The sequence below is a fragment of the Lissotriton vulgaris genome, chromosome 5 (assembly GCF_964263255.1).
Source record: "Lissotriton vulgaris chromosome 5, aLisVul1.2, whole genome shotgun sequence".
In the NCBI taxonomy this organism is placed as follows: Eukaryota; Metazoa; Chordata; class Amphibia; order Caudata; family Salamandridae; genus Lissotriton; species Lissotriton vulgaris.
Genome location: NC_141693.1, coordinates 1,211,764,148 through 1,211,788,648, shown reverse-complemented (window position 1 = coordinate 1,211,788,648; position 24,501 = coordinate 1,211,764,148). Strand labels below are relative to the sequence as shown.

General features: G+C 45.1%; 1 protein-coding gene across 1 annotated transcript; it reads left to right on the top strand.

Annotated features, from left to right (window-relative positions):
- The first annotated feature begins 744 nt into the window (after window positions 1-744).
- On the top strand, window positions 745-1,689 carry LOC147712302 (olfactory receptor 4E2-like). Its single transcript, XM_086920308.1, has one exon. It carries the CDS (start codon window positions 745-747, stop codon window positions 1,687-1,689), a length of 945 nt encoding a protein of 314 aa, XP_086776434.1.
- The last annotated feature ends 22,812 nt before the right edge of the window (window positions 1,690-24,501 follow it).

The following is a 24,501-nucleotide window of genomic DNA, read 5'->3' as shown; positions in this document are numbered from 1 at the left end:
CCGGGCTACACACTAACACAATTCTGTTGATGCCCTGAAGTGTATAGGGAGACAAATCTCTCTAAGTGAGAATTCACATATCATAAATGTTTCAAATCTGATCATAATAATAACACCAACCATAATAATAATAATACTATTGAAAATTAGAAATATTTATCCATATATATCCATATCCATGTGGGACTCAGCGCCTTGACGCCTACAGGCAAAGTTGCGCTTTACAAGTCCTATCTCAACTCAATTCAAAACGCAGCAGAATAATATAACATCCTTGCCACTTGTAAAGCTACAGCAAAATTAGTATATCAAACATCCACAGGTTAGGTCTCCATCACATGCAATTTAAATAAATTGGAGGCCAATCACTATGTATACAGTGCACAACAACTTTTAATGTGTATTGCATCATCGAGGAATCATTAAGGACTTCTTGATACACCTCCTTCATACAAACTAGATTCAGATGTTTATCCTTCATCCAGATGGCTCATACTTTGTGTGTGTGGGTCTCAGTGCTAATTTAGTTGGGCCTTACTGGTAAGGACTATGGTACATTACATATCTGCTCTGTTTGGCCACAGTACTACAATAGGTGCTGCTGTGTTTACTGCAGGCCTGAATTGAAGTTCAATTTTACATTGTTGCATGAGCCTTAGAACCAGACTAGCAAATTGTGCTTCAGTCACACTCAAATATAACTCATACCCTGTTGTTTTCTTTAGAGTTGATCAAAACGCAGAGATGGAGAGTGGAAACCGATCCAGTGAGTCTAAATTTACCCTTTTGGGACTTGCAAACACATCATGGCTACAGGTGGTATTTTTTGCCACCTTCCTTCTGCTTTATCTGCTAATCTTTCTGGGTAACCTGCTGATCACCGTGACAGTTTATCTAGAACCCCGACTACACTACCCTATGTATTTCTTCCTCAGCTGCCTGTCTGTTCTGGACCTCTGCTACTCTACAGTCACCGTACCAGAAATGCTTGTAAATCTCCTCTCAGACAACAAGAACATCTCCTTCCATCAGTGCATTGCACAACTCTTCTTCTTGCACTTTTTTGGTGGAACAGAATGCTTTCTGCTCACCCTCATGGCATATGACCGCTATGTGGCCATCAGCAATCCCCTCCACTATAACCAACTTATGAACACGGGCCGCTGCTGTTGGCTGGTGGCCTTCACTTGGGTGGCTGGCTTCATGCATTCCTTTCTCCAAGCGACTCTGACTGCCAAGGTGACCTTTTGTGGCCTTAAAATCATTGACCACTTCTTCTGTGATGTTCACCCGCTCTTAGCCCTAGCCTGCTCTAGAGAGTACCTTCTGGAGGTCATGATACTTGCCAACAGCGGCACCATATCGCTGGCATGCTTTGTGGTGCTATTGGCCTCTTACTTGGGCATTGGTGTCACCATCCTGAGGATTAACTCTGAACATGGTCGGAGGAAAGCCTTTTCCACCTGTGCAACCCACCTTCTTGTGGTCACTTTGTTCTTTGGACCCTGTGTCTTTATCTACATGAGACCTGCAGTAAACTACCCAGCTGACAAAGTGGTTTCTGTCTTGTACACTGTGTTGACCCCTCTGCTGAACCCAGTAATCTACACACTCAGGAACCAAGAGGTGAAGACGTCAATGCGGAGGTTGTGTGGCTATGCAAAACCTCCAGCAAATGTTCACGGTTAAGGCGTGGAACCCTCTTCTTTACTACAATATCAGAGACCACATAGGTTTTAGATGCCACATTTTGCCACTTGCTCATTTACAAACAGCCTTTGCCAAGTTATTTTTACTGAATGACACGTGTCACTATTTCTTGATCTTTCTATAAAACACAATTCCCAAAGGGGAAGCAGTTCATGGGAAATGGGTTAAACCCACATTTGAGGAGTCAGTAACTTTTCAGTGCTGTTTAAAACCAGGAATACATCCCTTTGATATTCACAATTAGAAGGGGATGCACAGTTCATCCCTCATCCCCATTTTGAATGAGATGCTAAACCAGTTTTGAGGTTTTGAACGGGCTTTCCAAAACACAAGTTGCACTCAGTACAGTTCAAAATATAATTTTGCTCTGAGTTTGCGAATTACAGGGTTAGGGACCTAAAATCATTGTGTAATCTTCCTCATGGTCAATTATTGCAACATATTAGCATGCTAAGAAAATATAGTTGAACTCACTAGCAGTAATATTGTCAAATCTAGAAAGTTTTAATATTGTCTGCACACTGGATCCAGGAAGAATACAATGAATCTTCTGAAGATGTCAAATTCAGCCGCAAGACCTTGCTTGAAGAAACTGTACCATGTATAGCTGGCCCATAAATAATGTTGCCAGTAGAACAAAGGAAAGCAGCATAAACAGGAAGTGACCAAATGAGACTGAACTTTTAGCTGAATATGATATTGAAGCAATAATACAAGAAAGCTTGTCGTTTTGCCTCATGGAGTTTGTTGAGAAAAGTACTAGTAAATAGGGCATTTTAGTGCATATCCGGTTGGGTTGTGGAAGAGGTGTGGCGCAACGGACAGGGTGCCTGATTCTGGACCATGAGGTACACGGTACCGGCAGCAGGTTAGCCCAGCACCATGTGACTCTGGGCAATAGCTCGCTTAATCCTCTTGACGGCCCCAGTGCCTTGACACTCTCGGGTAATTGTGCGCTTTACAAATACTGGATTTAATTTTGTTAAAATGGGTAGGGCATTTACAGACTCTCACTGATGAGATCTTTAGGAAAAGATGTGGTTTGTACACTCCCCTCACCTACTGCCCCTATACATTTTTGCAGAATATTAGTGGGCAAATTAGACATTTTAAGTACTTTGGACAAGAACCATTGCTCAAAGCAGAATAGTCTTTATGTAGGGTTTAAAGCTCACCAGAGTAGGTGCAAAATGTTTAGGTAGACAGATGCACTATATATCAATGACTTATTAATGTAAAAGTCTGTCTATGTGTAAATGGGAAAAAAGTGTCAAATTCAAGCTTTAACACCATCCAAGAGAGAGAATTTTGAAAGTGAAATAATCCTGTATGCAAATAATATTTGGAGAATGCTGTTTAATCACAAGTGTGCAAAAAAATAATTGGAATCTTCTGATTGCTAAGCTCTTCAAGGTATTTGGGTACAGTATGGAAAAGGAGCAGATAATGTCCTGAAAAATGGACTGTAATGCATTGTGGAAAAAAAAGCTTGATCAAGTATTTGGAAAAACATTTAAGTAATCTTCAAAGATAATTGGTAGAAGCGTACTAAACCGGTAACTTTTTTGTCGAAGGATTTACACTATAAAAATGACAAAAAATACAACGGTCAATTCGGTAAACAGTCAAAATATCGAGTTTTTAATTTCGACCTACACTAATATCGAGTTGCTAATATCGATGGGACAGAATATCGATGTCCAGAATATCGATGGCCAGAATATCGACCCTAAGGTAAGTAATATCGAAATTACTAATATAGATAGCATATATATCGAAATTACTAATATCGATAGCATATATATCGATGTAAGTAATTTCGATTTACTAATATGTGTTAGAAATATAAGTTAAGTATTTAAATTAATTGTTATAATATGTGTTTAATATGTTTTTATAATTTAAAAATATATAAGAGTAAATAATATGTTTTACTACCACAGCGGGTTGTGGGTTTATAGGGGAATAGGGTGGGAAGTAATTTATTTGTAATTAAATAATTATTTTTCAATGATTCATTTATTTTGCAATTAAATATTAATTGGCAATTATTTATTTTAATTGATTAATTGATTAATTAATTGATCATTTATGTATATTTTTAACTAAATTATGTTTTACTACCACAGCGGGTTGTGGGTTTATAGGGGAATAGGGTGGGAAGTAATTTATTTGTAATTAAATAATTATTTTTCAATGATTAATTTATTTTGCAATTAAATATTAATTGGCAATGATGTATTTTAATTGATTAATTGATTAATTAATTGATAATTTATGTGTATTTTTAACTAAATTATATGTTTTACTACTGGAGCGGGTTGTGGGTTTATAGGGGAATAGGGTGGGAAGTAATTTATTTGTAATATTAATTAATTTTGGGTAAAGGGGTATTTTTAGGGTTCAGGGTCATTTTTCAGTTTTTGGGTAAAGGGGTATTTTTAGGGTTCAGGGTCAGTTTTCAGTTTTTGGGTAAAGGGGTATTTTTTGGGTTCAGGGTCAGTTTTCAGTTCTTTGGTAAAGGGGTATTTTTAGGGTTCAGGGTCAGTTTTCAGTTCTTTGCTAAAGGGGTATTTTTAGGGTTCAGGGTCAGTTTTCAGTTTATGGGTAAAGGGGTATTTTTAGGGTTCAGGGTCAGTTTTCAGTTTTTGGGTAAAGGGGTATTTTTTGAGTTCAGGGTCAGTTTTCAGTTCTTTGGTAAAGGGGTATTTTTAGGGTTCAGGGTCAGTTTTCAGTTTTTGGGTAAAGGGGTATTTTTAGGGTTCAGGGTCAGTTTTCAGTTCTTTGGTAAAGGGGTATTTTTAGGGTTCAGGGTCAGTTTTCAGTTTATGGGTAAAGGGGTATTTTTAGGGTTCAGGGTCAGTTTTCAGTTTTTGGGTAAAGGGGTATTTTTTGAGTTCAGGGTCAGTTTTCAGTTCTTTGGTAAAGGGGTATTTTTAGGGTTCAGGGTCAGTTTTCAGTTTTTGGGTAAAGGGGTATTTTTAGGGTTCAGGGTCAGTTGTTAGTTTTTGGGTAAATGGGTATTTTTTGGGTTCAGGGTCAGTTTTCAGTTCTTTAGTAAAGGGGTATTTTTAGGGTTCAGGGTCAGTTTTCAGTTTATGGGTAAAGGGGTATTTTTAGGGTTCAGGGTCAGTTTTAGGTTTTTGGGTAAAGGGGTATTTTTAGTGTTCAGGGTCAGTTTTCCCTACTGTTGCACCCACTGGAGTGGGAATAGTAATTATTGTTAAGTAATTATATATTATATATATATATATTTTTTTTTATTAAATATGTATTATTATTTTTTTTAACAATTATTACATATATTTAAATATGTTTAAGTAATTATTATGTATTATTTACAGTTTTTTTTATGTTATTTTAAATTTAAAAAAAATCGATATATTTAACAACGATATTTTTTACATCGATATTAATTTTTCGATATTTTGGTACTTACCATGTTGTACATAGGGCATCGATATTTTTGCTATCGATATAATTACGCCGATATTTGTGTAGGTCGAAATTCTGTCTGTCGAAATTCTGTCATAGATCCGGTCAATTCACAAATCAGATAGCTTATTCATTTCTGGAAGAAAGAGAATATAAATATATGTTCCATGTTCAATATTGTTTTCTGGAAGTGCCTCTTTTTGTGTGGTTTCACCATGTAAAATTTGCTTTGGGTAAAAGGCGACAGCAGCCACTGTAGTGTTGTGCTGGACACGTTCTAGTGTCTCAGCAGGCACTTGTATTGCCAGCCACTTCCTCGAGAGCTAGACACACTCACACCCCACACCCATCCACCACAAGCATCTTGAGTGATGTGTGCCTGCACATAAAAGGGCTCGAATGCACATGCTCTCGCCTGTTAACCAGTATATGCCTTTTATCACTCCTTTTAGTAGCATGTGGGATAGGGCCCACATCACTACAATGGCAACCAGAGGGTCTGCCCTGTCGCAATGTGTCCTGAGAAAAAGGTAGCCTCCGTTAAAGCACCACTACACCTGCTGCCAGCATGACCGCGAGGAAGGTGGGACCAGGCAGCCCCTCTACTGCCATCCCAGTAAGGCAATAGCAACCCTAGAGACATACCCTCCGGACATGAGGTGAGGCTGCGGTTCGAACGGTGAGTGAGTGGCTTGCTGCACTGTGCAGATGACATGGCGCATCCTCAATGATTGAGGCGTGCTGCCCCGACCGACCGAAGGAGAATGCTCACACCTGAAGTGCCCACACAGCTGTTCGGCACAGCCAGAGGCTGCCCCCGCAGGTGAGAACAGCATAGATCAGCACTGTCGCGGCCTGCATGAATGACGTTCCCCACAGCAAGCTGAACAGGCCGGTATGAGGAACAAGTCCGCAGAGCCCCAGTTACCTTGAGGGCGGTGGGATGTAGAGGAAGTGTGCATGTCTCAGCCGCATAGGGCACAGTCAAGGGATAGCGTCTGCGGCCGAACAATTGCAGCGCCGCAGTAGTAGCAACACAGCCGTCCACACCAGGGTTGGATTGGGATTAAAAATCGGCCCGGCCACGCATAAAAAAGTCCCACATTTGCATAATGCGTTCCCTCAATTCACTGCTTTCAGCGTAATTTTACATTAAAAAGGGGGGGGGGCGGTAAAAAAAAATACACGCATCCGTTTCCACTAGTGAAACACACCTTAAAAAAAGTGAGGCGGTGGCATGGCCAAGATGGCGGCCTGAGCAGTCGCAACCTGCGGAGGCTCCTCGTCCCAAACCCCCAAGGTGATATTTTCGAAGCACTTCCCCGCCTCTGCAGGCGATCATAAGCTGCGGGGGCGGCCCGGTATCGACCCAGACCAGAATAGCAGGAGGGCTACGATACGGACCCGTGAGCTTCAACCGCCGCCATTGCCAGCTGAAGGAAAGGAGTAGGCGAGGCCTTCCCGCGTGAGCAGCAGAGATCCCGCACTGCTGCCACCCGGAGCTCGGGCCCGAGAGCAACGGCTTGTGCAGGTCACAGGAGCTGAGCGGGGACCGGGGCCTGAGATCGGAAATGGCCAGCCGGGTGACCGGCGGAGCAGAGGACAGTGTCTGGCGGTGAGACATACTGCCGGGGGCCCGGAACAAGACGCCCGCCGCAGCCCGTCGCTGACCCGGAGAAAACGAGGTGAGATACAAGCTGCTTAGGCACGTGTGGGAGGCACATCGGGGGGGCGGTCATCGAGCCCCCGGAGCGGACAGGGCCCGCCCAGCGATAGCAGCACATCGTGAGGCCCGGTGGAGGACGGCCGGACGACGTAACTACGATTGCAAGGCGGGAGCAGGAGAACTTTAGAAGCTCTGATGGATAGAAGCCAGAGGCACACACTGAGATCCTGGCGGTCGGCGGTGGGGCAGCAAGCCCCTTTGAGAGGGAACGGTGATTGCAGGAAGCGAGAACGCCCTGGGCCGCGAGGTGCGTCAGAGGCGATTTTGAGGGCCTAAGCGGCCCACTAGCAGACGAAGACAGGAAAACGCGGAGCCGAGGCCGGGTGACCCGGACACAAGAGACCGGCCTCGGGGGGCATACACCGAGCCCCCGGCGGTAGACACTAAGGCGACATGACCCGAGGGACGCCGGGTATACCCCAACAAAACACCGGCGAGGACATAAGGCGGCGAGGCGGGGGCCGGTGTGCCGCGCACACTAAGCGTGAGAGTGGCCGCACGATCGACCACGGCAGTAACCCGCCTCAAAGGGTGTCCCCCCACGCGGACCCCCGACACAACGCGGAACACCCCGTTGGGGCCGGAGCGACACAGCACCGCGATGAGATATCCACTTATCGGCCGCCATTTGCGGAGGATCCACGGCTCCCTCGCGGTCCGGCTGCGCTAACAAAAAAGAGAGCATCAACACAAGAACTACGGCGGGATATAGATGACATAGGAGAAAGGGTAGCGGCAGTCGAAAACTCAGAGCAATCCAGGAGAGGTTGAACTCCTGCAACAAGAAATCATCAGGCTCCATTAGCAGCAAACAGACCTACAGGCACACACAGAAGACCTGGAAAACCGCTCCAGGCGAAACAACATAAGGGTTCGAAATGTGCCTTCTAAAGCAGAAGGGGGGACATCACGGCGTACCTGCAGGATCTTTTCTGCGATATCCTGGGTGATACTGGGTGAGGGTGAGGACTTAGACATTCGCATTGATAGAGCCCACAGGGTGGGTCTTGCACGCCGATCGACCGCCCCCCACCGGACATTTTGGCTTTCCTGCCGGACTACCCCCTTAAAGAACGCATCATGAAGGCAGCAAGACAACTGCAACCCATTAACTTTCGTGATCACACGCCTGAGCTCTTCCAAGACCTGTCCACAATTACGCTGCAGAAGCGGCGAACATTCAAGGTGGCAACCACCTTCTTAACAGACAATGGGGTTCCGTACTCCTGGGGCCACCCTTTCAGACTGATTTTCAAGTTGAAAGGGACCCTTCACCAGCTCAGGTCAATAAGGGATACATTCAAAGTTTTGGGCATCCCCCACGAAGAAGAAGCTCCGGACGATGATTCAGGTCGACGATTCTCCCGCCCAAACTCCTCACAACAGATGAGAGACGAATGGCAACAAGTGAGACGCTGACGCTCACCCAAGAAAGGGTTCAGGCTGGACCCCGAGACCGTGGCACATGAACATGAAGCAGCTATACTGGAGGTCTCCAAAGACACCAATGCCGATTCATAAGCACACAAGAATGGAGGTGTATACTCGCCTCTCAGTAGCATTGCCGGGGGCAGTGGGATGGGGGGCCTGGGGCCAGCCATGGACACGCTTCCCCACTACCAGACAATATACCACAGGCCTAGACTGTTGTTGAAGAGGCCTGGGACAATGTTCACCTGTTGGGGTTTCAAAGTTGGGGTTGGGGCAAGGGGGGAGGGGTGGGTGGACGGGCGACGGGGGACTCGGTGTGTTCGGTCAGATCAAGAGATACACAGGACAGTAAGGGGAAGTGCTAGGTCAGGACTTCAGCAGGTAGTGCACACACCTCCCAATGGCTGAGAAGCCCATCCAAATTCTCACCCTTAACGCAAAAGGGCTAAACAACCCGATTAAAAGGAGGGCGATTATCTCTTTCCTGGAACACTCTGGGACAGATATATGTCTCCTCGAAGAGACACACTTGCTGGCTAAAGATTGGCACCGTATGAAATCCAGGGCATTCACACACCAATACTACTCCTCCACGACTGAGAAAAAGGCAGGGGTGGCCATCCTAGTAGCAAGGCACTTTAAGGGGCGAATAGGCGACAAAGTGGCCGAAATCAAGGGCAGACTACTGGCCCACAAGGTACAGATGGGTGCTTTGTCATTCATGGTGGGGTCACTCTACGCACCAAACTCCAAACAGGAAGCCTTTCTTAAAGGAGAACTATCTGACACACTTACCGGGGATACCAGACATATATTAATTGGGGGAGACCTCAACCTGGTCATGGATAATGTGCTGGATAGATCAGGAAGGAGAGCAGGCGACTCAGGGGCCCTTTCCACAGCGTAGAAACAATGGCTAGCCGACAGGGGGTTGGTAGACGAATGGCGAGAAAAACACCAGACAGCCCCAGGGTACACTTTCTATTCCCACGTGCACCGCACATACGCCAGAATAGACCACTTCATTGGGTCCGCTGATATGTCCCCCATGGTGAAGGATGTAGAAGTCACCCCAGCAGCACCAAACTCCAAACAGGAAGCCTTTCTTAAAGGAGCACTATCTGACACACTTCCCGGGGATACCAGACATATATTAATTGGGGGAGACCTCAACCTGGTCATGGATAATGTGCTGGATAGATCAGGAAGGAGAGCAGGCGACTCAGGGGCCCTTTCCACAGCGGAGAAACAATGGCTAGCCGACAGGGGGTTGGTAGACGAATGGCGAGATAAACACCAGACGGCCCCAGGGTACACTTTCTATTCCCACGTGCACCACACATACGCCAGAATAGACCACTTCATTGGGTCCGCTGATATGTCCCCCATGGTGAAGGATGTAGAAGTCACCCCAGCAGCACTATCAGACCACGATGCAGTGATCCTTCAACTAAATGTCCCACATACACGTTGTCACAGAGGCAGATGGCGCCTTAGGGAAAACATACTTACCCGCAAAGAGGTTATGAAGCAATTGTCCCAAAAACTACCTGAGTCAAAATGACACGGGGGAGGTGACTCAGGCGACCGTTTGGGGAGCACTAAAGGCGGTCCTTCGGGGGGAGATAATAGCGATCACGGCAGCGGACAACAAAGAGCGAAAAGAAAAACGTAAGGTCCTGGCGGAACAGGTGTTGGAACTAGAGATCACTGCCGGACAGGGGCCCCGAGAATCTGGCGAAAACTGAAGGCGACCAGGGCGCAGCTCGCGAGCCTGGATTAGGACCGGGCGGAATACGCGGCACTCCGCCTCCGCCATACATATTATGTGGGGGGAGACAAGACTGGTCACCTGTTGGCCAGCAAACTGAAGGCAAAAACGGTCCACTCCAAGATTCCCCTTATTTGCATAGAAGATGGAGTGGAAACTAAAGAGGACGATCGCATCGGGGAGGCCTTTCGGGCCTTTTACGCCAAACTATACGCAGCAGATCCGGACTTGGATCATGATGCTGGCACCGCATACCTAGAGACCGCAGACGTGACAGCCATAAACGAAACTAGCGTACAAGCATTGGAGGCTCCGATACGCCTAGAGGAGGTAATATTGGCAATAGCAAGACTCAAACCGCTAAAGGCACCGGGACCAGACGGCTTTTCTGCGGGCTTCTATAAAACGTTCTGCCCTTTGCTAGCGCCGGTATTGACAAACCTATTCAACTCCTTCCAGGGCCCGGGCTCGATCCCGCTGGAGATGTTGGAGGCTGACGTTATAGTTTTGCCAAAACCAGGTAAAGACCCAACTAGGTGTGCGGCATACAGGGCAATATCACTCCTTAACATAGATCTGAAGTTATTTACCGGGATCTTGGCTGCACGCCTTGGCCCTTGCTTGCCAGGGGTAATAGAACCAGACCAAGTGGGCTTTGTACCCACCAGGCAGTGTGCGGACAATACTAAACGTCTGATGCACATAATAGATAAGGCACATTCAACGCCTCGGATGCGGCCTTGGTATCAGCTGACGCTGAAAAAGCATCTGACAGAGTGGATTGGCAATATATGGACAACACCCTGGCGAGATTCAGCCTAGGGGATAGGTTTCGAGCCTGGGTAGCCAGCTGCTACGCCTCTCCCCAGGCAACGATTAAAGTCAATGGGGCATGCTCCAAGCCATTCGAAATTCAGCGAGGCACCCAGCAAGGTTGCCCACTATCGCCACTGCTGTTCGCCCTCTATATAGAGCCGTTCGCTCAACACATTCGGAATAACAAAGATATCTCAGGCATCAAATTTGGAGGGGAGGAGCAGACCATTGGTCTTTAAGCAGACGACATTCTAGTCGCTGTAGATAACCCCAGACTGTCTATACTGGCATTCCTGACAGAGATGGAGAGATTTGGGTCGATCTCTGGATTTAAGATGGACGTGAGAAAGTCTGTTATTCTCCCCCTGGGCAGCAATACCAGTCAGGCCCACAGAAGTACGCTCCACATAGGGGGGCTGGCGGTGCAAACAGCATTGCCATACCCAGGAATTGAATTGACTCCCTCCACAGCCCAAACGGTTGAACTTAACTACTCCAAAATCCTGACCCGCATACAGGGAGACATATCTAGATGGCGGCAACAACCGCTCTCGTGGTTGGGCCGAGTTGCCGCTGTCAAGATGACCCTGTTACCGAAGTTGCTCTACTTGTTCCAGACCATTCCAGTCACTCCCCCCCCTCGGCATGCTTAAAAAATTACAAGACACCATACAACGGTTTATCTGGGCAAACAAACGCCCCAGGCTTCGCCGCGAATTGGTCACAAGAACAACGGAGGAGGGTGGACTGGGGGTACCTGACTTGAAACGCTACTTTCAAGCAGCACAGATGAGATGCCTTCTGGAATGGTCCCGCCCACTCTCCGAAAAACTTTGGCTTTTCCAGGACAGGGCGATGGTGGGAGTGCCGCTGTGGAGGGTCCCCTTTCTGGCACGGGCACACAGACTAGCCTATCTTAAAAAGTCGCCCATCACCAAAACACTTCTCCAGGTGTGGGACGCGGTAGCGGTCCCCAGGGGCCTGACGTCATTTCCATCACCAATGACGCACCTGCTGGACAACCCGGCGTTTCCCCCCGGGGTACTCCCCGGCTCCTTTCCCCAATGGCGGCAAATTGAATGCTGCTCCGCAGGATACTTATTTGACCTAGAGGGCTTTATGACTTTGGACAAGATGAAGGAAAAGTATGGACTTGACCGGCCGCACCGATTTCAGTACTTTCAGCTAAGGCACTGGCTCACACATAAAGACGTAGAACCCCTAGTGGGCCGGCCCCTCACTCCATATGAGAAATGGCTCCTCACTAAATCTAAAGACTCGAAAGCCATCACAGAGCTTTACAAACTTCTAGCCCCCCCTCCGTCTACGATGAGATCAGCAGGTCAGAAGAGGTGGGAGAAAGAATTAGGACAAACACTCACTGACAAGGAGTGGCAGGATATATACTACCGAGCACACCACACGGCTAGGAACACAGCCAGCAAAGAATCGGCGGTGAAAGTGGCCTACTACTGGCACCTAACACCGGAACGCCTACATCAAAGTAACCCACGGAGAGATCCCACATGTTGGAGGGGGTGCGGACAAACAGGGACCATGATACACATACTGTGGGAATGTGTGGAAGTGCAGGAATACTGGGAGGGGGTATTCAAAGACATAGATGTATATTTCGAGATGGAACTTCCCTGTTTCCCGGCACACACGATCCTCGGCCTTCCCAACAGACTCATGTTCCCACTCAAATCCATCAGAGGGAAGCAAATGGGACTGGCACTAGGAGCCTCATCACAACACATCCTCTCCCTGTGGGGAACGTCAAGGAAACACACACACACGGGGTGGCTGCACCGGCTGTGGTACATAATGGGGATGGAGAGGATCCAAGCTTCACTCACACAAACATCTGACGCATTCAAAGAAACATGGCAGCCGATACTCACCCTGCTCACCCAAGAATTCACAGAGCTCACATGCCCTAAATACCTACAGGTCCTCAGACTCTCAGATGAATTCAGCAAAGAGACAAAGAAGGAGACGCACAAGGTCTAGACCGAGTCCCCTCAGGTGCTGGCGAAGGTTGGACACACCGAGGGGAGGGGGGTGGATGGTAATGGGAGACATGGGGCAGTTGAGGTTAGGGAGGGCATAGGGAGGGACGTGGATATAGGGGTTCTAGCATGCAATGTTTATACAGGCTCCCATCATACAAGCTTACATGGTCACAAGACAACCGTCCCCAAAGCTCAGAACTCCTGGGTATGTGAGCTACAACAGGAGGGGAATGGAGCGCAAGGTCATGTTGTATTACAAAATGTGTTGTATTGCTTGGCTGAACCCAATAAAAATACATTTGATCAAAAAACAAGTGCGGCCACTTCTGCTCAGCCCCCCTGCCCCGCTCTGTATGCCTACATTAATGGGAGGCTCAGTGAAAGAAAAGGGGTGACACCTCTACCTGTTGCTGCTATACTGGAGATAATGAGTTCCCATCTCCCTCCAGAAAGGCCACTCAGACACCCACTGTGCCGCTGGCGGGATAGTCGAACAACAGAGACGCAGCCCAAATCGGCCCCCAGGCTGCTCAAAAGCAGCCCTCAGCTGGAACTTGGACCCCGGCCCCGCAGGCATTGTTCGAATGCCCCTGTTACCAATCCGACGCTGGTCCACACAGAGGGCATACCAGCATTACATGCCTCCACCACATTACCAAGCCAACCCTGCGAACCCTAACATCGTGCTGCACCTACCTTGCTAGACCAGAGACAAGAGCGGTAGGACAGTCCAGCGAGGCCCCACTTCCAGGGTTTGTAGCATGGATCAGTCCATCATGCACAGAGCGGCTGCCGTGACCCATATATGCAGTGCAACAGCAGCACTGAGACCCTTGAATGTGGTGGCCCAGCTGGGGGCTTCATGGGTATGCCCTATTGCTACTCAGTTGGATGAAGAGGCACCAATTGCCCCCTCAGGGACCCACCAACCCATCTCTGCCCTGAGATAAGAGAGCCAAACTGGCCCATAGTGCGAGGAAAGCTGCTATAGCCTCTGTGAAAATGCCTGGAGCGCCCCCTACAATGCATCTATTGTTACTGCAGAGACAAACATAGACCTTTGTACTCCCTAGACATAGGAGGCTACTACCCTCCCACAAAAGCACTGCTAATGAGCCAGCCGATCTGAGAACTACAGCCCCATTACCTTGAGCCCCACTGTTGGGCCGGAGAGCAAGCAGAGAGCTAGCTGCAAGGCTGATAGCTAGCAATGCAGAAATAGCAGGGACTGGAAAGCGAATCCAGCGCACTCCCTATCGGCTGTTGGTCACCACTGCAACTATGAAGCGCAAGCACAAGATGGCTGGTAAGGGCACTCTTGAACAGACTGCACGAACCAAGCACAGCCAAGGACTAAGCAGGCCCCACGAATAGCATAAGAAAGACGTGCATGGAGCGTGCAACCCCCAGTGGCTGTCTGATGCCACCGCAAGTTAAGGATAGGCTACACTTCGTTCAAGTGGTGAACAGATATCCCCTCAAGCCAGGAAAATGGGCATGCAAAGCAACAGCCGATGGCGCTCATAGAGGAGAAACAAGAGTTCGAAGTCAGAGCTGCGCAGAGGGCCGCATAAGTGAACCTGACAGTACTGGCAGGAGTCCGGGAAAAATAGTCATCTCTCCAACAAGAAGAATCAGACATACAGAGAGCCAGCCAAGAGCAACCTCCAAGAGACAATGATACAGAGAAAGCCTGGTTGCCCGCGAGGGGTCCACAAAAGAGACGCAGTGCAAAGCCAAGCACAACCAGCATTCCCTGGAGGAAAAAAGCGAGGGGAGATAGCCTAGCATTGCCTGAATGCAGGAAGAGAGCAACTACATCTCATCTACAGAAGCATTGCCCCACAGTGGCCAAAGACAGCACAGTGTGGCCTTCCCCCACAATGCCTCAAGTCAGAGTTGCCAGTGGCCCACGACAGGCAAGAGGAAAGACACACATTCCAAGTGGCAAGCTGCCACCACTTCAGCTCCAGAAGAAGCCATTCTCAGAAGAAGGAACACCCAGAGTAGGAGCTTCAAGAAGCTCCCTGAAGAGGGAACACAGGAGACAAAGGGCTGGACGCCACCCATCCCCTAGAAGGAAGAAGAGAGAAGAGAGGCTGGAAGTCTCACCCGCATGGTCCAGAGACCAGTGAAGTTGATAGGCCCTTTGGCCTGTTTGGAGCATTGTGCATGCTACTGCACCCAGAAGAACAACTGTAGGTGTGACCTGCTGGTCTAGATCTAGAACCTGATGACTGGCTAAGAGGCCAGGCCTGAAGCTGAAGAAAAAGAAAGCTTGAGCTGCTGAGGGAGCGCATACAGCCATACTAACAGCAAGTGAACTAGGTGACATAACACAAGAACAACAGAGGGAAGGAAAACATGGTGGTTGGCTAAACACGGGTCGCGGGAGAGCCCAGAGTGTGTGATATAAGCAATGAACACAAAATAGCAATAATAGCCTGAATTTCAGCGTTTTCTTAACTCTTTTTTGGGCTGTTTTTCTTTGTTTCTTTATTGTTTGCTTACTTATGAATAATCACTAGAATTGATACACCCTTCGGAGGGCAATGAAAAGACAGGGTAGAGTTTTCCATGGGAGGGGGGGTACAGGGAGCACTGGGTGGTAAGCATGTGGGAGAAAAGAAAAAAAATCCTCAAGAAACCTCATTAATACTAAACTTGCGCTTAGTTTTAGACCTTCAGGGGGATGGGTGAGAAACTAGAAAATGCTATAAAAATCTTATATTGGGATGTTATGTTATGTTATGTTATGTTATGTTATGTTATGTTATGTTATGTTATGTTATGTTAGTATATATTTGTAGAGTGCCAAATCACCAAAAGGTCTCTAAGCACTTGCAGCATAGACCATGAACCCAGGAAACCCTTATTCCTGCTGGGTTCAGCACGTTTAGGGTGAGCTTATCCAAATGCCTCAGTGAATAAGATGGTTTGAGTTTCCTCCTGAACGATAATAAGGTGGCTTCCCCATGCATACTGTCCGGTAGCTTGTTTAAGAGCTGGGTAATCACAACTGAGATGGCCCACCTCCCCAAGGTGGCTCTAATAAAGTGCAGGCAGGCCGACAGGCTTGACTCAGATGAACGGAGGCATTGCCCAGGCACATAAAGCTTCAAACGGTCTTTGATGCAGATAGGCGCCGCTCCATACTGTGCTTTATGTGCAATGCACAGGCCCTTGAACCTGATCTTCTGCTTTATAGGGAGCCAGTGTAGCTATTGTAGCAGGGGTGTGGTGCGTGCTCTTCTTGGCAATTTAAAAATCAATCTTGCCGCATCATTTAGAACCACCTGAAGTTTCCCCAGGAAGCCCTATGTATACTGCGTTCCCGTGATCCATGCGTGACAAGATTAGTGCTGACACGACAGTATCTATTGTGGAAAATGACAACATAGTTGCAAGTATCCGGAGTTGCCTCACAACTCCCCACTACAGCAGACACCTGATTGTTCAAAGTTAACTTGGTGTCTAGCCTGATACCCATGTTCTTCACAGCTGGCACCAGTGTCGGGGTGGTGCCAAGCTCTTGTGGACAGAAGAAGCTGGATCAGGGGTTAGCCCCTGGAGGGAGGACAAGTACCTCTATCTTGTCAGGATTTACCTTAAGTAAAATGGAGGTCATCCAGTTCATAGTGCGCTGGAGGATGTTCTGAACATTAAGTTGTGCCTGAGTGCAATTGTCAACTCGCACAATTAGTTGGGTGTCATCAGCATATTTGACCACCTGACATTCCAGTTTTGCCAATGCTTCTACCAGTGGCTGAAGGTAAATATTGAAGAATACGGGGCACAACACAGAGCCCTCTCCATTAATACAAGGATGTCAAGCTTTTTCTCCTGAAGCAGCGTGAACATTTCCAAATTGTGCTTTTGAAGGGACCGCATGTTTAGCAAAGCGGCCCTTAAGCCAAAGGGCTCATCTGACCCCCCATTCTTAACCCTCTGAGCCTGCGCACCACTTGTCTGTGGTTCTCCAATTGTCAACTTTCAGATTATCTGAAAGGAACTTCTTTACTAGAGAGTCTGAGAAGGCCATTGTGTGGGGTGAGCCTTTTAGTTCATAAAGTTCTTCCATGGAGTAAACCAATTTTTGACAAGGGTCCCTGGCCCCGGTCAGACGTGGACGGGTGCAGACGGCCTTATTGATAGATACTAATATTGTTATCAGAAAACATTAACCAATGCATGATATTTAGACAGTTACATATGTCAGCATATCTACATATAAGTACCCCTCTGTTTCACTCAAAATATTTCCATATACGAGAAATTTTTTGCATTGACCTTATAGTTCTTGTCTTAGCTAATGCTCATTCCCTTTCATAAACATCTTTCATAAGGATAACCCAATCAAAAAAAGAAGGAAGTTTAGACGAAATCCATTCCCTCGCAATACAAAGTCTAGCAGTGATTATTGCAATACATATAAAGATCGTGGCTGCGGTGCTATCACAAGCCTTATATCCCAGCATGATCTCTTTAGTAGTAAAGTCTAGGTAAATCCCAGACATTATCAAGTATTTCTTATAATATTCCCACAATACTCAGACAACTTTGGACAAGTGTAGAACATATGTCAGACGTGTTTCTGGATTTTATCCTTCATCAGTAGAGATCAAAAACAATTTTCTTCTGGGGTTTGCTGAGCAGGCTGCCACAATTCTTGCAGGTCTCAGTAACACATGTGTCTAGAGATGACAGCACTAATCTGCACCAACTTTGGTGGAACACTCCAGCAAAATTACAAGTAAGCGTGCACTGCAAACTGCATTTACTGTAATGCTAAGGGGCGAACTGTGCTGGGAGGTCAGCATTGTGCTCCCACCCCTTCCTGTTTTAAAAGGCTCCCATGAGCCATGTAGCTGACAAGCTAGTGGATATGCACCTGTGCGCCTGTGAGAGGTACTGAGACCTAAAAGAATTGTGGCAGCCTACTCAGCAAACCCCAGAAAAAAATCGTTTTTGATTTCTACTGATTAAGTATAAAATCCAGAAACACATGTGTCTAGAGATGATAGCACTAATCTGCACCGACTTTGGTGGAACACTCCAGCAAGATTACAAGTAAGCGTGCACTGCAAACTGCATTTACCATAATGCTAAGGGGCGAACTGTGCTGGGAGGTCAGCAGTGTGCTCCCACCTCTTCTTGTAACATATGTAAGATGTCCGCTGCCCGTTGGCCACACTTAGTGCAGCATGTTCTATCTCCCCCAACCCCACCTGATCCTTTTGATTGTTGTTGCCACTAGCTGATTCTCTTGGGAGTATAATATAGCTGACAAATTGTTCAAAATTGTTGCAGTTTCAGATTAACAGAATAAGTAGATTTATTTAAAGTGTCCAATGCAGCAGTTATCTCAGATGCATCAATATTTATGCCAAGTATTTGACACCATTTGTCAGCTAAATGTCCAGTATCAGCACTTCTTAAATTACAAAGCTGAATATATACGGAGTTTATTATAGCTTTAAGCAACATATTAAGTATATAATTTAATAGCTCCTGTGAATGTGGAAGCTGTGTTGAATATTGTTTTAAAAAGTAGCCTATGATTTGTAAGTATTTATAAAATAGCTGGTGAGGAAGTCCATAAGAAGATTGCAATGATGAGAGAGAAGGTATTAAAACCATTATGATCATAGAGCTAAACTAACCTTACAATTCCATATTTTCCCCATCTGTTTGCTGTATAATCATGGTATATGCTAGGCAGAGAAGGAATGTTCCATAATTTAAAGTATTTATGTTGTTTGAAATCATTGACCGTGAGTGAAGAGTAATCAAGTATTTCATGCCATATACAAACCTTGTCTCTGATAGTCTTAAAGCGGACTCTCTACTAATAATTAGGATCGTTAATCCTATAAAGGAACATTTGACTATCCATGCCAATTGCAATACAATACCATAGTTCATCAATTTCTCAGTTAATAAGCTTTCTAGTTGGCTCATAATTGCTGCCCAATAATAGAACTTAAAATCAGGGAGTTGTAAACCTCCCAAATTATAAGGAAATTTTAGGTACCGTGTAGCACGGCGTGCCTGTTCCTAGCCCCAAATGGAGCTGCTAATAGCTCCCTCTAATTTCTGGAAAAAATAATTCGGGAACCGTAGAGGGATTGCTCGGAACAAATACAAGAATTTAGGCAAAAATGTCATCTTAATTATATTCGATCTGCCAATGATAGTTATAGGAAGGGTATTCCAATTCTTAAGCTTTTGTATAAGTGATTGAAGTAGCATTTCATCGTTAAGTCTCAACACTGGTAGAAATCCTAATCCCCAAGTATGTTACTACTGTACATCCACCAGGTATAGATATTTTTGGATTTAAATTGTGAAGAACTTGTGTTTTATGCAGATTTCATTTATACCCTGAAACTCAACCAAAAATGTTTGCTTCCTCATGGATAACTTGCAATGCTTTAGCTGGATCAGAAGTGAACAGTGTAATATAATCCATATATGCGATTGTCTTAAGTTGATAGTTCCCACTTGTGAATGGAGTAATATAAGTGTTCTGATTTAATGCTTTAATAAACAGCTCTATGTATAGAGCAAATAATAACTGGGAAAGTGGACACTCCTGCCGGGTGACACGTTGTATCATAAATAGAGCTGACGGCAGGTTGCTATATGTAAGTTTTGCCAGTGGGTTGATATACAATGCACAAATCCAATTTATAAACCTAGATGGTAGACCGTTATTACCAAGTATCTTTCATAACGCATCCCATGCCACCCTGTCAAATGCTTTTTTAGCATCTAACAAGATCATCCCTACCTTACGAGATGTTGTTTTAGTGATATCAAGTGATGTAATAGCAGTGTTGACATGTGCAGTGGTATCCCTACCTAAGATGAAGCCATGCTGGTGTTCTGACACTAATCTGGGCATGTAAGAAGCCACTCGATTAGCTAAGACTTTGGCATAAATTTTGGCATCCAAATTAACTAGAGATATTGGCCGATATGACCCACAATCGTCCTCAACCTTCCCTTTTTAAGAAACAAGATGATGTTGGTCATATCCCAAGATTTAGGGGTTTCCATGTGTTGCCAAATCTGGTGCATAACTGCACATAGTAGCAGAAGAATAAGATTTTTAAATGCTTTATAGAATTCTATTGGTATAGCAACATCTCCTGCAGCCTTGCCCGAAGGCAGCTCTCCTATGGTCGTTAAGCTTTTATCTACAGTAATATCTTGTAGATAGTCTGCTGACGTAAGGTTTGAGAGTTATCTAATTGTAAATATTGCTCAGCTCCATCCATATCGTTAGTTTTAGTATAAAGCTCATTATAAAATTGAATACATTGTTTCAAAATTGATTCCGCAATTTTAATGTATAGAGCCACACCCACCCCTTATTGAATCAATGCGTGTCTGAGCTTTTTTTCTCCGCAATTTGATAGACTAAAATCATCCCTACTTGATCCCTGTCTTCATATTGATTGGAGCGGGTTTTATTGTAGGCAGCTGCACTTTTCTCTGTAAACTGTTGTGTCAGTAATAGCCGTGTATTTATTAAAGAAGAGTATATGAGAGCGCTATTCAATCCATTAGACATGAGTTCAGCAGCATGAGAAAGCTCTATTTTTTAAGTGTATCGCAATTTTCAACCATTTTTTTTGTTTGTTGGGTTTTGTTTAGATAATAAACATATTGCTGTGTGGTCCCACGTATAAAAGCTTTCATTGCATTCCATACGCAAAAAGAGGAGGACGTATCAATATTAGTTTGTAAAAATTCCGTAAGGGCTCTTTGCGTACGTGTGATAAATTGGGGATCTGATAAAAGGTATCATGGAAATGAAAATAATCTACTGCTTTTAACCTCAGCTGAAAGCTGAAAGCAAATCAGTAACAGATTATGATCTGATGTGATCCTTGGGCAGACCTCTATTTATGCATTAAATGACATGTTATTGCTTACCAAAGCTAGGTCTATTCTTGAGTAGTGTTGGTGTGGCCTAGAGTATCCGCCATAGATATAACAACCCATGTAGCCATGCTAGCTCATAAATTGATTTCCAGACTGTACACATCCTTGGGGCTGCAGATCGATTTATGGAGTCAATCTTATAGTTTAAGGTGCAATTGAAATCCCCCATTATAAATCATTCTACCTGCCAATCTAACAGGTCTAGCATTAATTTTTTTAATAGGGTAGGATCATCCAAGCTTGGGCCATATATTCCACAAAAGACTAATTTATTGTAAACCTCAAGTAGAATAATGACCCATCTGCCACCTGGGTCAGAGTTTTTTTGATGATTTTACAAGTAAAGTGCTTATCTTGTGGTTGGAGAGTTTATCTTGTCTAAATTCCAGCTAATACAACTAATTATCCCTATGACTGATTGCATTGTAAGTTGAGCACATCCAAAAACAATTGGTCAAAAGAAAGAATAGGCTCCACATATTAAAAGTTAAAGCATTATAACTTAGCTCCACGTTCATTTTAAATACCCTCTGTTCTTTACACCCCTATACCGGTACATATCAGTGTTAATCAGTTGGGGATCAACCCCACGCAATGACAAGGTCCTCCCACCCAGTGTTCTGAGAGAGGAATCCCCCCAGATGAGCTGTCAATCTAAGACAGCTACGAAGAGCGTCATTCCCACAAAGAGCTCCTGAATTATTTTAAAACATTAACGTATTTGCTTAATTAAAAAAATAACAACTTTTTTCAACTTTCAGCTTTTCAAAATTTGAAAAAGAAAAAAGTAAGCAGATATATCCACAAACAAGAGGGTTTATAACTATATATGTATGTAAATATTTCCCCTTAATGTCTCTTTAAAGTTCCTTTGTTAAGATATCATTCGCTACAGCCAAGATCCAGAGAATCTATAACAGTCCTTAAAAGAAGAAGAATGCTTACATTGTCAGTTTCCCTTTACTTATTTGAGTTTTGTTGTTGTTTAGAAAGTGCCAGTTTTGCCTCTTGGTCTGAATAGTAAAACTGGGAGCTGCCATCTTTGATACCTTTCAGTTGAGCAGGTTCTTGTAAGTAAACCACAGCGCCAAGTGCTTTCCAGGAGTCGATAAGTTGTTTCACCCTCCATCTTTTAACCATGGTAATTTTGCATAGATCAGACCTAGCAGTAATAGAAAAATTCTCCACTGTCACAGGTGTCATAGGGCGAGCTGTAATTGCAGTGGCTTGGCGCAGTAGGAAATTACCTACATGAACAAGGATTGGTCTGGGTCGGCATGTAGCATACTGGTTTGCTTGATTGAGAAAAATTGGCAAGCGATAAGCACGCTGAATTTGAGAGTCCCAGTCCCAATCTGCCAGATCTAAGAAGGCTTTCTGAAACATTTGAACGATGTATGTGCATGGATCTGAGCCTTGTCTACCCTATGGTATCCCAAATATTCTCAGATTATTCCTTTGTTGTCGATTTTCCAGATCCTCTATCTTTCCTTGTAAATCGTTGATTTTGGAGTCATGATTATGAAGCAGATTATTAGTGTGAGTTACTGCTTCTTCATTGTCAGACAGTCTTTGTTGGAGCGTCACCACCTCTACTGTGAGTTCAGACACTTTTCCTGATATTGAGGCCAATGACTTTTGGAGCATTGCATTATCCGCCCTATGCTGTGTATAACGATTGTGCGCCTCAGATCTGTGTGCTGTTAACGCATGCATTATTGCAGTGAGGAATGGTTCAGTTACTGTTACTGATGTTGTTCCTTCTCCTGTTATAGCTTCCAGTGTATTTGTAATTAAAGTTGATGAATCACTCATTGACAGTAAGGTATCCTTTGTTAGCTGTGTTGGTGCTAAAGGTTCAGGAGCATGAGAGCCATTTGCGGGTGGCTGTGATTTAGTAGATTGAGATGAAATTGTTATAGAATTTTGTCCCAGACCAGTACCAGAAAGACGTAAAGCAATAGCTTTGACTTTCCCCTTTGAGGTTACCCATTTCCGTAAAGGGCTAATTTCATCATTGAATTTAGATTTGGGTTGTACCGATGTCACAGTCCCCACTTGTTTTTGAGGTAATTTGCTGTTTGAGTCACTAGTTTTACTGTTTATTCTAATATGCTTAGTGATTTTGAGATTGCGTCTTTTCTTTTTAGCAGATTTAGAATTACCAATCTCCTCCTTTGGAGAACCAGATGAAACATCAGCTTCAGTAAGCATATTTGCCTTGTTCGCAGAGGAAAGAGTGTGTATGGAGAGTCAGCATTTGGCTCAGTTTGTCCAGCCTGCCTGTTGCACTGATTAGCAAAACCCACTGCAGATACTTCCTCTGTTTGCTGGTCAAGCATATCGCTTGACTCCATCTCAGTACTAGTTACAAATCATTTGTATCTATAAATTTATTTAACATACAATCTCGTGTAGACTGATCAGCTAGTTGTATTACCGTATCATCTGTTATTGGGTTTTAACATAGCAGTAGTACCAGTAATATTACTATATTGCCTCACCTCCACATGTTTTATTTATTTATATATTTATTTATAAGTTTTTTAGAGCGTAAACTTGACCCTTTAGGGTATCAGAGCGCTTTACCGGAAAATATAGCAATAAACAGAACAGGTTTCACATCAACCAGTTACGGATGAGTAGTAGGGGACAAGGTGGATACATGAGGGAGATAAGGGCATGTATTGACAGGTTACATATCCAAAAATTAATGACACAATAACATATTACAGATTACATTTACCAATGTTCAAGACAAGGCTCCACGTTTCTGGTGGGGTAGCAAGATAATCCGAAGGGAGGCAATAGACTGCCATAGATCGGGGCCATAGTGATGGTGGAGCATAATGATTATTCACATTAGTTATATGCATAGCAGCCATTTTACCTGAGGCAGCCACCTTCCCGGTCTCCTTAGGTGATTCATGGATTACCCCAGGCGAGTTACTGTATTCGCTGTGTTCGCGTTGCACAGCTTCCATCATAGTCTCTGCCATAGTGTCTTCAGAATTAGCAGCGAGAAAGCCGGCAGCCTTCCTTGACTGTAGCAGTTTAATCACTGGTCTGCCAACCTGCAGCGCTTTCTTTTTTTTAGTTCCGCCATCAATCATCTCCATAGCGCTTATCGGTATTGCAACTAACTGTTGGAGCCGCTGCTGAATTTCAAGTTACCCGGCCAGACCACAAGGCATTTACTTTCGGCGGGACCATAGACTGCCGAGCAGAGAGATCCAGGAGAAGCTGGGCTATCAGATTGGACAAACCAAAAACAGAGCAGCGCAGACCGTGTCGTCCGTTTTGCCTGTTGCGGTGGTGTATGCAGCTGCGAGTATCGCGGGAGAGAAGAAGTTGCTCGGAACTCAGCAAATCCATCAAGGTACCTTTCACTTATACTGCCTTAACCGCTGTTCATCGATTAAATTCACCACTCGTCCCCCGTACTTAGGGGCATGTAAAAGCAAGCATTTCCCCAACTTGAATTCAGGAGCTCTCAGTGGACGCTGCTCCTTCAAAGCAGAGTCAATCCGCCATCTTCCTTCCCCCGAGCCACAAATGTTCCTAGCGCCGCTGTTTTTATGCATGTAATTGGCTCCCTAGAGTTCATCAAAAAGAAAGTGATAACGCTCTATGTGCCAGCTACA